At 44.8% G+C, this 16,463-nt stretch overlaps 1 protein-coding gene across 1 annotated transcript in view; it reads right to left on the bottom strand.

Moving 5' to 3' along the window:
* Window positions 1-934: 934 nt before the first annotated feature.
* The window catches only part of Peg3 (paternally expressed 3), a 34,097-nt gene continuing 18,568 nt past the window's right edge, over window positions 935-16,463 (bottom strand). Inside the window, exons 5-9 of the mRNA XM_045133682.1 lie at window positions 15,666-15,773; window positions 13,929-14,032; window positions 10,207-10,309; window positions 9,127-9,219; window positions 935-8,981 (exon numbers count right to left, since the gene is read on the bottom strand). Of these exons, the coding sequence (XP_044989617.1) occupies window positions 4,423-8,981; window positions 9,127-9,219; window positions 10,207-10,309; window positions 13,929-14,032; window positions 15,666-15,773 (4,967 nt within the window). The 3' untranslated portion in view covers window positions 935-4,422. The remainder of the gene's footprint in view (window positions 8,982-9,126; window positions 9,220-10,206; window positions 10,310-13,928; window positions 14,033-15,665; window positions 15,774-16,463) is intronic.

The raw sequence follows: 16,463 nt of genomic DNA, 5'->3' as shown, positions 1-16,463 counted from the left end.
CATCTTGACCTATACTGGTATCACTTGTCACACAGAATGGCCATCCAAGCTGTGACCAAATTTGTCACCTGCCAATTAGGTATCACAACTCAAGGGGCTTTCACTTTCATGAAAATAATAATTGTAAGGATGTAAAAAATTACAACACTCTGCCAAATTCCAGAGTGATCAGAATTAAATGAAAAGTATACTATTAGAGGTTAAGAGCAAAATACAACCAGGGAACATGGAGTGATAAGAGGAAGTGGGATTCCTGTCTATTTCTTTGAGTTATGGGATCAGATACAACAGCCACTGGTTGGGTATAGTATTACCATTGTGGTCACCCACAGTAATCCAGTTGGCAAATGGACTGAAAATCTCTGTTCATTATGGAACCACAGGCATGTTTAAAAATTACTTTCCAAACATTCTGTGATGATAACTGGCTAAATTGTTTAGCTGTTTCCACTGGTGAATTTAGGTTAAAGTTTAGTTAATGAGCTGAAATGACTCCCATGAGCATAATACATTGGATCTTTACCCAGGAGTTAGAATAGATACCTTACAGAGATTCTAAACCCCAATATTAGTATTTTATGTCATGTATTCATGGCGTCTTATTGTATGGGACCTCGTATTTCCAGTTAAAAATGCCCCATCAAGTAACTGAAGTATATTTGTGCTTATAATAGAATTTAAATCACTACTGGAATACATGTTTTCATCTTAGAAGTGAGTTAAAAACATGGAATCAAGCGGTCTCCAAAGATCCCTTCGAAATAATTGTTAAAATATGCAATCCTTGAAGAATGCAATTTGCAAGCCAAACTTTATAGGAGGTCTAAGAAGACACTAAAGTTTTTGGACTTATAACCTTGACAACAGCAACAAGTCCCACATATTTAACAACCCCAGACACTTTAAACTGGACAAAAGAAGAGACTGAAGAATATTTTATTTTAACTTTATTTTTATTGTTGACACTATTACAAGATAGAACAATCACAACCATATTAACAAACCAAAAACCTGTGCACAGAAGTAAGACAAAGAAAATTATCAAGATGTTAACACAGTCTTTGGATGGTGAAAACATGGGTGAGGTTCTCTTCTACATTTTCACAGCGTCAAGGTTTCTAGAATGTGTGCTACATATATAATGGAAATCTATGGAATAAAAGTGAACTATTAAAACACTATGGTAAAGACCACTCAAAGAAACTGAGAAAATACACTGCACTGTAATTCCACAACAACCATTTCTAAGCACACAACTGTTTCTCAGCTGTTTTCATGTGCCTTCCCATTTTTGGCACTCACACATACTTATCACTTACTGGTGCACAGATCCAGGTGTTAACAATAGTTGTTGAAATCATGAGTGAATTTTCTTCTACTTAACCGCATTTCTCAGTTTTCTATGAGTCTGTCTTTACGATGAAAGCAAAATACTTAACCATAATTCCACAACACTATTTTTCAATTGTTTTCCATGTTTTTTAATATTTAGGTTTTATGCATATCTACTTAACACTGTCATAATCACAAGTTTATGCACTGGAAACAAGATGGAGGAGATAGAGTCAAATCTTCACAATTGTTGGGTGTTGGGAACATGGGTGAAATGTTTTCCTTTTTCTTAATTGTTTACTGTATTTTCCAATCTTTCCTCTGGATAAATATTATGCTTCTAATGGTGACATGCATAATAAATTTTGTTATCAGGACACTTAATAGGGAGCATTTGAAAAACTTAAGATGAAAGTGTTTAACCGTAATTACGTAAGAATAACATGACAGCTATCTTGAATACACATTTTGACACAGTTGTAATATAAACCTGTGCACAGTAACAAGAATAAACAAGATATTGAAGAGATATTATCTATCTTTGGATGGTGGGAAGATGGATTATTTTTCCTCCACTTTTCTGTATTTTCCAGGTAATGAGTTCAAATTATGTTCACAATGGAAAATGGGATCATTAATGTCTTAACACTACCATTAAAGAACATTCAAGAAATTTAAGAAAATAATGCTCAACTATAAAGCCTACAACAACACAATAGCTTTTGACTATTTAAGCATACATTTTGAAAGTTATAATTGTAGTATAAATATAATCTTGTGTCCTGCTTTCTTCACTTAATATTCTGTAAATATCTGCTACATAACTCTTCGATTATCACTTTTAAACAGCTGCTTAAGAATCCAAGGATACATTTACTTTATTATTCCTCTATTGTTTAGCATTTATGTCGTTCCTAATTTTCCACTCATTTATGGTTGGGATGGACACCGATGTCTTAGCAAGATGCTTTCTGAAAAGGGTCTAACAAGTAACACTGCTCGCGGTGACACCCCAAATTTAACTCTGATGACAACACATATTTCAAGGATGCTTTTCCTGTGCAGTGTCTCACTGCCTCCCATTTTTCCCTTGGATATCAGTTCCAACCTTGTATCTTTCTATGCAGCTGGCCTTCACTTATACTATGCCATCAGAAAGGCCCCTTCTTCCAACTACCCAGGACACCCCACTCAACTCCTTCTTATAGCACTGGCTTTCCAACCTTTTCCTACTGGGATTTTGTTCTGTCTCCTTTCCCTTCTAGGTCTGGTGATATGCCTGGACTCCCTTCTTTGGCTTATTCAATTTTGCTTCTTACTCTCAGCTTTTCAGACTGCCTCCCTAGACTTTGGCATTCTTGAAAATCTGGACATACTTCCCATGAGTCCTGTGGATCTATAAGAGTAAGATGCACACATAATTCACCCAGCAGGTATTTTTTTAATTTTCTTGCTCAAATGATCTCATTTGTCTTTTGCTTTCTTCATCTACTGATCCACTTTTTAAAAATTTTTTAATTTTTAACTTTTTAAATTTTTTTTCCCAGCCAACTGAAGGCCAAAAACAAACAAACAAACAAAAATCCATTACATAGCCATTATGTGAGGGGAGGGGAAGCAAAAGAGTGCAGGTGGCCCACAGTACAGGACATGGGAAAACCTCAAGCTGTGAGGTCAGTTTGTGATTAAGAGGGAAAAAAAGGGCTTCAGAGAAACACATTAAACAGACAGCTCAGAAATACTTAGGCAGGCTTAAAGAGAAATAACTAATGATAACGAAACAAATTAAGGCTGCTGGGGAACCTGAGTCCATGTTAAGCTTGGATTAACTATAAAGAAAGCTTTTTTTGTGTGTGTTTTTGCTTTTCAATTTTTTTTTAAATGCAAGTTACACATGGATTAGACAGACAGGTAAAGAACAGAATTAAGTCTACAGACAGAAATATCTAAAGATACTAGCTCCTGGGCACCCAGAGAGCAAACTGACTTGTGGCAGCACACACTGACACCACACAGGTGACTTAAGCAATGTCGCCACTTGTCACTTAAGGCAGGAAGTATACAGCAGAAGTAATGAAAGGTTGTTAGCCTGCTTCCTTATTTACAGCTTAAGAGCCTCTCCTGTGGTTCTCAACCTTCATTAGGCACTGCTGTGATCTAGTGATGGTTGTAACCTATTCTTTAAAGGCAAAGACAAGATTTACAGGGGAAAGCTTCAGGATTTTATGAATTCACTATTGAACATATGTTGAGTTGGTTTAAAAAAATCCAATTGTAACGTTTTTGCATGAGAACTACAATGAGGTATATACAATGTGGCAACAGGTCGATTGGGATCACAAAGGCCAATCCATATACTGTAAAGGCTTACACAACATTAAGTTTGGAGGTTTTGGTGCAGACAAATGCCTTTTCTTTTCAAACAGCCAAGATGAAAAGACATGTTATCTTTCATGCCTACACCTTCACTAAGACTAAGAGTAAGGAACGAAACAGTCACAATTACTGAAAGAGATACCAATGGGGTTCAAATAATGCACAGTCTTTCTCGGGTTCTAAAACACTTACAAATATATGCTAATTTGTTGCTCTCTTCCTCCTCCTCCAAAAAAAAGAGTACCACATAAGGTACCTCCGTGAGTAAACTGTAACTGTATATCATATGAAAAATCCAAATATATGTGATCATTGTGTTGCTATGATCTGATCACTTATATACATGGTTAGGTATCATTATAGATAGGTCATAGGAGTGTCACAGCTGGTTCTAGAATATCCGAAGGGTCTTTGTCCATCCGGTTACTAAGATTAAAGGTAAGATACTTGGCTACAGCTTTCCCCCATGCTAACGGTGATGCTGAACAGGGAAAAGCTGAGACCAAAGCGGGTTAAGTCTGATTCTAAAGGAGCAGGTCAGTCTGATTCTAAAGGTCACATCAGGTGTGTGCACGGGAAGTCTAGGTTTCTTACTGACATCATCATCAGGTTGGTGCTAAGTCCTCTAACGCCTGCAGCTAAGGGCTCGAGCGGTGGGGCGGCGGTGGGGTGGGGTGGGGTGGGGTGGGGGTGGGAGGAGGACAACCTTTGCTCTCAGCCAGTGTGGGTGTTCTGGTGTCGGGCCAGGGACAGGCGGTCGTCGAACAGCTGGCCGCAGACGTCGCACCGGAAGTACTTGTCGTCGTCCACGTCGTCGTGGAGGTGCAGGTGGTGGTGGTGGTCGGCGCCGCCGGCGCTGGTGCCCGCGCGCTCGTGGTGGCCCGAGAACTCGCCCCGGTTGGCGGGCTCCAGGATGATCATGCTGGCGTGGCTCTTGAGGTGCTCGCTGAAGGCCGCGCTCGACGGGAAGATGCCCGTGCACTCGTTGCAGTTGTAGAACGGCTCTTCCACCTCGATCTCCTGCTCCTCGCCTTCTTCTTCAGGGTCTTCGATCCCGGCGCCGTCGGGCTCGTCGGCGTCTCCCCCGGGCTCCTGGGCTTCCTCCTCCTCTTCATCATCATCTTCGTCTTCGTCATCTTCATCTTCCTCCTCATCCTCTTCAGGCTCCTCGGCTCGCTCTTCTGGGTCCTCAATGCCCGCCCCATCGGGCTCGTCCGCGTCCCCGTTGGGCTCCTCGGCCTCCCCGTTGGGCTGCTCGGCCTCTCCGTCGGGCTCCGCCGCCTCCCCGTCGGGCCCCTCGGCCTCTCCGTTGGGCTCCGCCGCCTCCACTTCCGGCTCTGCGGCCTCCACTTCCGGCTGGGCGGCCTCCACTTCCGGCTCGGCGGCCTCCACGTTGGAGGCCTGGATGCGCAGGACGACTTGGGGGATGACGACGTTGGCCTCGACCACTTGCGCGGTGACGATCTCGTCGTCGTCGTCGTCGGAGTGGAAGATCACGTGCTCGGTGATGATGGTGTCGTCGATGAAGGGGTGCCCGCAGTCCTTGCACTCGTACACGGGTATGTGCCTGCGCAGGGGCTCGGTGAGGAACGAGGTGTGCGTGTAGGAGGGCCCGTACTCGTAGGGCTCGTCCTTGTGAACCTTGGTGTGGTGATCGCCCAGCTCTTTGGCCGTGTAGAAGCACTCGCCACAGATGGTGCACTCGAAGAGTTTCTCTTCGGTTTCGCTCTCCTGGTATTCTGTCAGGACCAGGCTTTGAATGAAGATCTCCTCGGCCAGTTCGTTCTGCTCCAGGTACTCGTCGTCTCGGTGATGCCGCATGTGCTCGTTGAGGGCGGAGCTGTGAATGAAGCCCTGCCCACACTGGCGGCATCGGATGGCTGAGCCCGCCACGGCCGGGTTCCTCTCTGCCGCACGGTTTCTCCGGGGCCTCACAGGCAAGAGGGCGATAAAGCCGTCGTCACATCCCTTCAGTGAATAGAGCTGGTCTTGTTCATGGATTCTCTGGTGCTCAAAAAGGAATGAGCTGTGAATAAAAGACTCCCCACATTTTGTGCACTCGTACAGCTGCTCCCCAGTGTATTCTTTCTCATACTCACTGACGGAATGGGTGTGCGCTTCAGAATGTGTGTATTCACGACTGTCAACAAGACTTGTTCTTCTGTGGACGGCCTGATGGTTTGTAAGGTCTACGAGACTCAAAAAACCCACCCCACACTCGGGACACTCATAGATTCTGCTATTGCGATTATTTCTTCGGGGTTCATCGCCATGACACTTCTGGCCATTGGGCGCATTATCATGAGTCTTCTGACCATGGGTCATCTCATCTTGGGGCTCATCACCATGGGGCTCATCACCATGAGGCTCCTTGCTATGTAGTTCCTCACCAGAAGTCTTCTGACCATTGGTGTCCTCATCATGGGCCTGGAGCTCTTCACCATGAGGCTCTTCAGCATGGGTCTCCTCATTGTGGGTCTCCTGAGTCTCCTGATTTTGGGTCTCCTCACCGTGGGTCTCCTCACCGTGGGTCTCCTCACCCTGGGTCTCCTCACCGTGGGTCTCCTCACCGTGGGTCTCCTCACCGTGGGTCTCCTCACCGTGGGTCTCCTCACCGTGGGTCTCCTCACCCTGGGTCTCCTCACCCTGGGTCTCCTCACCCTGGGTCTCCTCACCGTGGGTCTCCTCACCGTGGGTCTCCTCACCGTGGGTCTCCTCACCACGGGTCTCCTCACCCTGGGTCTCCTCACCGTGGGTCTCTTGATCATGTGTCTCCTGTTCATGGGTCTCCTCACAGTGGGTCTCCTGATTATGGGACTTCTCACCGTGGGTCTCCTGATCATGCATCGTCTCACTGTGGGTCTCCTGACCTTGGGTCTCAGGACCATGGGTTTCCTCTCCATGAACTTTCTCTTGAGCATAGATTTTCTGTGCACTGAGGTTATTGTTGGTGATAAAACGTTGTCCAAATTCCCTAAATAAGCGTGCTTGTTCTTCAGCATATTGTTCTTGGGCATAACTTGTCTGAGGGTCAGTAGGGGCCAAGCTACGAAGGACGCATCGTTCAAAACGTCTGCTTCCAAAGGGCCTTTCTCTATCATGAATCTTCCGGTGTTCAGTGAGGTCAGACCTATAAGCAAAGGCCTCGCCACACTCATGACATTCAAAGAACCTCTCTCTAGGGCGGATGACTTGCAGCTCATCGAAAGACAGGGAATGAATCATAGAGGTCTCATTGCTCTTACACTCAATGTATTTCTTTTTGGCACGGGCCTTCTGGTGTTCACGGACACTTGTGGTGGGAACAGAAAATTTGTCATCTTGCTTCATTTCACCAGATCCTTCTTCAGCAAGACTTTGTTGAGCCTCAGCATGGGATCCACTCTGTGTAGCAGAATCCTTGTGGTTGTTATTCTTATCTCCTTTGTAAGTATTCTCTGTAGTGGGAATCTTCCGTCGCTTATTATTAAGGTCTGAGATGTAAATGGAGGACTCTCCCTTCTCATCACCTTCCACCCGGTCATTTCCTCTGTGACGTTTCAGAGGGCGTGGGGCAGCCAAGCCACGGAAAATGGACCCCTTGTATTCCTTTCCTTCATAGTTATTCCCTCCAGAATGGACATTTTGTTGGTGGTTATTAACATCTGTGCTCTGAATGGTAGATCCTGAAATTCCTGTTGGCTTAGTGAACCCCACTGCACTGTGACTTTTCTGAGCTTGTGCAGAGCCTAAGCTATGAGTTGCAGAACTTTCATATGATTTCCCCTCAGAGGCATTTCCCATAGTGGAAATTTTTTGCTTTTTATTAGGGTTAGTGCTAACTGTAAATGCCTTCTCATCATCCGTGTTTTCAGGTGGTCTTGTTATAGTATGACTCTTCTGAGACTCAGTGAAAGGTACACCGTGAATGAAAGATCGCTCATATCCCCTGCCTTCAAAGATGTTCTGTCGAGAACGAATTTTCTGATGCTCACTGAGGTTTGTGCTGGGCATGAAGCGATCCCTGCCATTGCTAAAGTTGAATAGCTTCTCCTTGTAAGTTTTATGGCGCCTTCTAAGGGACTGGCTGGGAGTAAAGGTTTCCTCACACATTTTACTCTTATTTTCAAATGGGTTTCCTCTAGCATGGATTTTCTGATGCTCTTTCAGGGATGAGCTACGGAGGAAGGTGTCCCCACACACCTTACATTCATAGATTTTATCTTTTCCATATATTTTGTGAAAATCATTAAGGGCTGAGCTGGAAATGCAGGTTTGCCCATACTCAAACCCACGTTCGCGTTCGCGTTCGCGCTCGCGTTCACGTTCACGTTCACGCTCACGTTCACGCTCACGTTCACGCTCAGGTTCATTATCTCTGTTATCCCCAACATTGCCATGACCATGGATTTTCTGGTGCTCAATCAGGGCAGAACTGTGAAAAAAGGTTTTTTTGCACACCCTACATTCATAGAATTTGTCTTTGCCATACATCTTCTTAAGCTCACTGAAGGTGGGACTGGAAATGGCCCTTTTCTCATTCTCCTGATTCTTGGGTTGTGCTCTAGCATGAATTTTCTGATGCTCAGCTAGGGCAGCACTGTTACTAAATGTTTCTCCACACTCCTTGCACACAAAGTGCTTACTTCCACCCGGACCATTCTGAACATCAGTGACAGACACACTGTGGACAAAGGACTCTCCATACTCATAGAGGTTCTCTCTAGTGTGCATGATCTGGTGCTCAACAAATTCTGAGATGACACCAAATGACCTCCCACACTCGTCACATACATAAGGTATTCCCCCCGAATCACCTGGCTGCAACTGGGAGAAGGAAGAGTTGCCAATGTTGCTCAGGCTGCCCATGCTCATGGCCCTTCTCATCTCACTACCACATGCAAAGGGCTTCTTCCTGATGGACACATTATGAATGTAAGCTGGGCCTGCCCCGTCATTGTCAAAATGATAGTGCCTTTTCCTTTCCAGAATTCTCCTTCTAGAAACAGGGTCTGGGTTGAATCTGGAGCCTCCCCTAAACACATTCCCTTCATAAGCCCTGTCCTGGGCCAGTGACTCCCTATTATTTAATGAACTGTCCCTCCAGTTATCATTGGACATCCTGGGGAACGGGAACCTCTGAGGCCGATCATTCAGCTCTCTTGCTCTTCCTGATCTGGAGCCATGCGATACATCCCTGATGAATTTTTCCATGATCACTCCGTGGGAAGAATCATCTTCACAAATTCCCCGGCGGTGGGTTGACTTTTTGGCATCAGGCATAATTTTCAGACCTGGGGAGAAACCCCATGTGTAACTATTCCCTTGTCCCTAGACTCATAAAGGATGGCAGTGGGACTTGCAGGACAGCAGTTTTCCATGCTTGGGAATGTAAAGTGTAGATTCTCCACAGGTGTAGGATTTGTGTCTGGTACTTACCTCGACTGGTGCTTGGGTAGGAGCTTCTCTTGGACCTTGATGCATGGCCTTGGGTCATGTGGGAGTGGCGGTCATCTTCGGCAAGCTGTACCCCTGGTGATAAGAACAGAGGGACAACTCAAACTCAAACTGAAGCCTGAAGCTGAACCCTATAAGCTGCTCTCTCTCCCTTCTCCTCTCTCTTCTCTTTTCCTAAGGCACTAAATATAAAGGGCATGCAATTCTTTGCATGGCTTTGATTTTATTTCTATCCATTCTTTAACCCATTCGAACCTTTTTTTTTTTTTTTTTTTTAGGTAGGGTCTTGCTCTAGCCTAGGCTGACCTGGAATTCACTATGTAGTCTCAGGCTGGCCTGGAACTCAGCGATCATCCTACCTCTGCCTCGCAGAAGCTAGGATTAAAGGCGTGCGCCATCACACCCAGCCTGACCTACATGGTTTTCTTGACTACCCCTGGAAGATGAAGATTGTACAAAGGCCCCTGTGTCTGTGAGTTTGGCTCACGTTCTTTTAGTCTTCACCAAGTGATCACTTTCCACTGGCTTCCAATGTTTCTCTAGTGTTTTTCTCCTACAGCAATTCACTAGGAACATAGACTAACCTGGCCTCAAACTTGAAACCCTCCTGTTTTAGCCTCCTAAGTACTGAGATTTCAGGCATGTGCCACCACACCCAGGTCCTCCAACTTGTCATTGCTTTTACTATCTAAACATGATAGTTCTTTGAAGCCATGCAGACTTTAGACCTTTCTAACTACCTTTCTACTACAAATTAGGCTGCATGCTTTCTGGGGGAGTCTACACACAGGAACTAAAAATTATACTCTAAATGTGTTTTAAAATCTCTGCTCTCATTACTCTAGAAAAAGTATCGACTCTCTGGCAAACACACCATGTACAATGTATAGTTTAACCAAAGCCAGAGAGATTTCTTTGGGGAAAAAAACCTCATAGCTTATTCCCACCCAGGCTTCTAATTTTCCCAAGTCTTGTTACTCTTAAAGTCCAACTCTGTTCACATTTATGGATGCATTCTACAGTTTGAAGGTTCTAATGACTGGATTGGTGACTGTTGCTTACCCAGTGAGAGCAGCTTCCTGTAGTTTTCCAAGTTGTCCTGAATTGGATTCTGAGGTTTCCTGTCTTCGTTGAGTTCCATGGCATTCTCGTATGATTCAGCATCCTAAAACAGCAAACACAGACCCCTCAATGCAGTCTGTCCCCATGGATATCCAAAGAGAGAATAATGTTGGCGACATGGGAACAACTACATATATGAAGTTATATAGGAAGTGCTCACGGTATTTGGGGTTCTGAGTGATCCAAGTCAAGTGTTACTAGGGGCCTACATCGTACCTACCTTGGTGCTACACTCTGAGGCAGATCCCAAAGACGCATGACACATATTCCTTGCCCTCATGCAGCTTATAATTTGGTTGGAGAGAAAAGACTCATGAAACAATTAGAGAACAATAAACAGTAAATTGGGGTACAGATAATAAATGCTAAATGGGTTTCGTAGAGGGACTGTTCAGGGTGAGCCTGAACAGCGAGCAAAGGTTCTGCTGAGGGGCTCAGGTATGGCCTTAAGTGAAATCATAATAGATACAGGGGGGAGGGACACTGGTGGAAAAGCTCAGGCAGGCTAAATACCAACATGCATGGCATATCCATGAGAACAGAAAGATGTACTCAAGCAGACAGCTGAGTATTATTTTAATTTCCATTCCCATTTTTCCATTGCACAACATGGCTACCATGTAGGGTTTCCATTTTGTAGGATTTCCAAATAACTCACTGTCAGCATTGAAGGCTTTTATTTTAGAGCTACTTTTTGTTTTAATAAGATATTCCCCTCGGCAAGAAATATAATACAATTTGCTGAATTACTCAGAACATTCTCTGCAGGATCCCAAAGGACCTTTTCTAATTGCCAGAAGGCCTGCACTGAAATCCCATTGATCTTGGTGAGTTGTGATCCTAGGGAGGTTGGTACTGAGGCTTGAAAAGTATACTTGAGAAGGGAGATGGTGCTGGAGGGGTCCAAAGCCTTTGGAGCTGGAGAGAACTGGAGGGTCAAAGGCAGACCACACTATGTATGAGCTGTGTGACCTTGGAAATGAAAATCTCCCAGAACCTCAGGTTCTTCATTGTAAAAGAGAAGAGGACTTGCAATATTGTGGGTGAGGATTTTCTGCAATGTGATTGTTGCTTATACATTAAGAGAAAAGATGCAGGCTAGAGATAGGGCTCAACGATGCAAAGCCTAAGGACCAGAGTTGGATTCCCCAGCACCCACGTAAAGCCAGATGCACAAGGTGGCGCATGCGCATGTTTCAGACGTCCATTTGCTGGAGCTAGAGGCCATGGTGTGCCCATTCTTTCTCTCTCTTTCTGCCCCCCTTCCTCTTTAAAATAAGTAAGATATTTAGAAAGAAAATATAGATGTTTTGACACTAGATACACTATATTTCTATTATTGGGGAGAGGCATAGACATAATAAAAACATGGAAAATGGAGCAAAGAGGCAGGGTTTACAGAGTAAGGTTCACTTCCTAAGAAAGAGAAGCATGGGCATCAGGGTTTAAAGGAAAAGCCTCATTTATGCAGCTGCCAGTGTGGAAACATTAGGAAACAAACATAGAAAGTAACCACGGCAGGGAGATGTATGCAAGCTTCAGAAATAGAACTCTTTCTAGGTCAGAGCTGAGAGCTTCCAAAATAAATATGAACTCGCTAAAATACCATCTCATCAAGCTACAATGCACGATTTGTGTTGGGTGTCCATCTCTTTTTTTTCCAGACAGCAGGTTCCTTAGGGGAAGGTTGTGAAGGAGCCTTATCACTTAGTTATAATGAAATAAAGAGCGAGTGAGCACATAGACGTGTTTGTAACAGCACAGAAAACCAGAGCTTGCAACCTGGAGACTGGCAGACAGCAAAGGAGTCAAGAACTTGGAAGGACTGGGAGGGGGGAGGTAAGAGGATCCCCATTCCTGGAATACAACAGCACCTAAGGGCAATGGCAGATGGATTATTTTTCATATTTATCTACCTGTCTAATTTTCATAAAATAAGCACACATTAAATTCTGAATGACACTGCCCCTACAAAACAGAAAGTCCATCAGTTTAAGAGTAGTCCAAAAACAGTTGTACACTTTATGTTTGCAACCAATAATGACAACTAAATGTGCAAGAGCTGCAGTCAAGTTCAAATGGAAGAGATGCCCTGAGAACAATGCTAACATGACACAACTTAATGTTCATAACAACCTACACACATGGGCCATTAAGAGATTTACATGTGGCTGGGCATGGTGGCACATGTCTTTGATCCCAGCACTCAGAAGGATGAGGTAGGAGGACTTCTGTGAGTTCAAGGCCAGCCTAGGATATATAGTGAATTCCAGATCAGCCTGGGCTAGAGTGAGACCCTACCTCAACGAACAAACAAATGAAAAGAGAGACATATGTGATGCTAAAAGGTAAGAGAATTTTCTATCCTGTACTCCCTCAAAATGCAATGTCTACTGACTGTTGCTGCTGTTTCTACGACTGTGTTGGTAGGAACAGTGGCTTCAAGACTTTTGGATTATGCAGATATGGGGCTTGATTGGCAACTCTTCACAAAGCGTCATACGAGGGAATTTCAGACACAAACCCAGGTAAAGTTCAGCTACAAGACCTGCCAGCAATCCAGCTCACTGTTGCTCCAGTCATCTCCTTCCTTGATGTGCTACCTGCCTGGTTTTCACTGAGTTCCCATCCCACAGCTTTTGCCACATCCTTCCCTAATGCCTTGGATCCCCTCATACTAACACCTAATCCGGCTCACTCTTCCTTCATCCCTGACAAGTCAAGTGTCACTGTCGCTACATTTTCCTTCAATTCGAATAAAGACTCCTGCTGCAGTTTGCTATGTTCTAAGTTTCCCTGAGCACATTCAGAGCAGTCGGCAGCTAGACACAGTATTTATCTGCATGTTCACTTATGCAACTGGCAAAAGCATCTCAGAGCATGAGCCTATCTGTTTTGGTCACTGTCATACTCTCCAGGGACTGTAAGGGAAGTGAGAGCTCAGCCCACTGGCTCTTCACTTATTTCTAAGCTATGCTGATGCTTCACGCTCCATGTCAAAATGGCCCCCTTCTTTCCTTCAAGGGCCAGCTCAAATCCCATGTACTTTCCCCCTTTATGAGTCTCCCCTAGAACACCCTGCCTCTTAACTAATGATTGCCATAACTGTTAGCACAGTGTGCCTACCATGTGCCAGGCAACACAATAGGCACTTTATATAAACATGTGCGCCTGAGTCACACTGGCTCCTCAAAACAGCCCTAGGCGACAATCGCCGTGCTCATTTTACAGATGAGGAAACTGAGGTTCAGATGCATTGAGTAGTAGCCTAACCCCACAAAGCTGGTGGATGACAGAGCTTGGCTTCAAGCCCAGTTCTCATCAGCTCAGAGCCTTTGCTCTCCCTGGCCAGTCTGCTCTGTGGACACACAACTTCTTTGCTCCTCGTCTTTTGAGGACCAGAAAGAGCTCACTTCTTCATGGATCAAGTGACACACGTGCTGAGGAGGCAAGAGGTCCGGTGATCATGTGGCTAAATTAGCAAACAGGCAGCAGTGACCTGAACTACTTGTCACTCTGGCTGGTGTTTGGAGTGACTGGGGGGCTCTTGGTCACTAGTGGGAGTCTAGGGTACAGATGAACACATCATCTGAGGAGAGAAAGGCATGTTTGCCATGAAATGAAGATAGCTTTTTCTGGAAAGAGAGGAAACCTGGACATACCTGGGATCGGGACTCATAACTCATCGAGTCCCTGTCATCATCTCTTTCCATTTCAAAACGTGTTCTTGACATCACAGGAAGGGAAAGATCCCGGTGAGGCAGCCCTGGGAAGGGAAAAAAAAGGCATCAGGTGGGAGCAAGACCCAGTCTACCATGACAAGACTCAAACAGGGGAACTGTGCCAAGCTTTGAACCCACACTGGGGGATGAACGTGTGCAGAAAATGTGTCCTTTGCTCTGTCTTCTGGCCCTGCAACATCTCAGAATGAGTGCCTGCCAAGGTCCCTGTCCTCATGCTTCTGTCCCTAATCTCAGAGGCAGCTGGGGTCATGCCCCAATCTGAGGTCGCTATTCTTGCTCACACTTGGTTGCCTTAACTGGGATCAGAGATAAAGCCAGGAGGTCCACAAAAGGTAGCTTGGTAGGTGTGAGAGTATTAGTGTCCTTTTCCTCATTACAATTTTAGATGCCCTGCTGCTGGATGCAGTGTCTTCCAAATCCAAGAGGGACAAGAGGTGGTTTCTGGTAGCATGGACATCAGTCATACATTGGCTTGATATTCACCAGTCCCATTCTAATTCTCTCCTAGCCAAGAAGAAATCTTGGGCCTGGTACTTTGATGTAGAAATTCTTGTACACTTGCATGAAACTGTGGCTGGCCATGCTGTTATAATTAAAATGTTTATTTTGGGGCTGGAGAGATGGCTTAGCAGTTAAGGCATTTGCCAGCAAAGCCTAAGGACCCAGGTTTGATTCTCCAGTACCCACATAAGCCAGATGCACAAGGTGGTGCTTGTGTCTGGAGTTTGCAGTGGGTAGAAGCCCTGGCATGCCCATTACCTCTCACTGTCTCTCAATCTTACCCCACCCCCCCAAATAAATAAATAAATAAAATGTTTTTTTCATAATTATATCATCTATCTATAGCACTTCTATGAAATCTTTTAATCTTTATAACAGTTCATCTTTATAATGAAACTCTATTCTCTCCTTTTGCTGTCCCTCCCTCTGCTTGCAAACAAATAAAATACATATATAAAAGACAAGGGCTGGAGAGGTGGCTCAACAATGAAGGTATTTGCCTGCAATGCCTAATGACCCAGGTTCAATTCCCCAGTACCCATGAAAAGCCAGATACACAAAGTGTTGCATGTATGTGGAGTCTGTTTGCAGTGGCTAAAGTCCCTGGTGCACCCACTCTCTCTCTCCTCTTTTCTCTTTCTCTCTGCTTGCAAACAAATAAATGAAATATATTAAAAAAAATTTAGCTTAAAAAACTGTGTCCACTTAAGAAAAATACTGAGGGCTGGAGAGATGGCTTAGCAGTTAAAGTGCTTGCCTCTGAAGCCTGAGGACCCAGGTTTGATTCCCCAGGACCCATGTAAGCTAGCTATTCAAGGTGTGCTTGAGTCTGGAGTTCGTATGCAGTGCCTGGAGGCCCTGGTGTACACATTCTATCTCTTTCTCTCTCTATCTGCTTCTTTCTTTCTAAGTAAATAAATAAAATATTTTTTAAAAAAGAAAAATACTGAACCAATAACATTAGAGGTTGGCAAAAAAACTGCATGGATGTCTCCACTGAGGGTAGCTTTAAAACCAAGAGCCATGAATTAAACTTTTGAGGAACTAGAATAAAATCCATATTGAGTAGTGGGGACTTCTGAGGGTCTAATTATCTTTCTCCTGAACTGGTACCTTCCGGCCAGGTAGTGGGGTACAGGCCAGCAGACAACTTACTGCTTCTGGGATTCCTGGTGTATGACCAGCGGTCTCGAGGCTCCACATCTCTGCTTCTGCCCCTTCTGTCCCATTCCCGTTCCTGGTCCCGCTCCCGGTCCCGGTCACCTACACAGGTCAGACATTTGAGGAGTGAGTGAAATGCTCTGGCTGCACATATCCTTTTAGAAAAGACCACTATTCTCATTCATCCCTCAAGGGGATGTGTCCAAAATTGTGGGCTACCGACTTCCAGGCTCAGACCCTACCCGGTAGGCATGGCCCCAGTGGGGCTCCATTCACAGCAAGCTGAGTTCAGATTCTAACTCTGTGTTCAGATCCACCAATATTTGCACAGTTCCTCTGTATTCAAGTCCAAATTCAGGAAAGGACCATACAGCTCCTATGCCTATATCAGACCAGCTAACCTTAAAGCATACCAGATTCTCCTGCAAAGAACTGACTCCCAAGAAAATTCAACATACATCCTCATTAAAACCAGTTCTCCCTTAAAAAGTTCACTGTATTACCTGTAATAAACCCTCCTAGAGGCTGATGACACAGCTTGAAACAGATTCTACATGGCTTTAAATTCTTTACTATTAAAAAAAAAATCCTGGGGCTGGAGACGTGGCTTAGCAGTTAAGGCGCTTGCCACAATGCCTAAGGACCCATGTTTAACCCTCCAGATCCCACATAAGCTGTATGCACAAAGGTGCAAGCACAAGGTCGCACATGGCCAATAGATGGCACAAGCATCTGGTGTTCAATTTCAGTGGCTGAGGCCTTAGCACACCAATTCTCTTTCTCTCTGTGTCT

The sequence above is a fragment of the Jaculus jaculus genome, chromosome 14 (genome assembly GCF_020740685.1).
Source record: "Jaculus jaculus isolate mJacJac1 chromosome 14, mJacJac1.mat.Y.cur, whole genome shotgun sequence".
Lineage (NCBI taxonomy): Eukaryota > Metazoa > Chordata > Mammalia > Rodentia > Dipodidae > Jaculus > Jaculus jaculus.
This window is presented reverse-complemented; position numbering and strand designations above follow the sequence as displayed.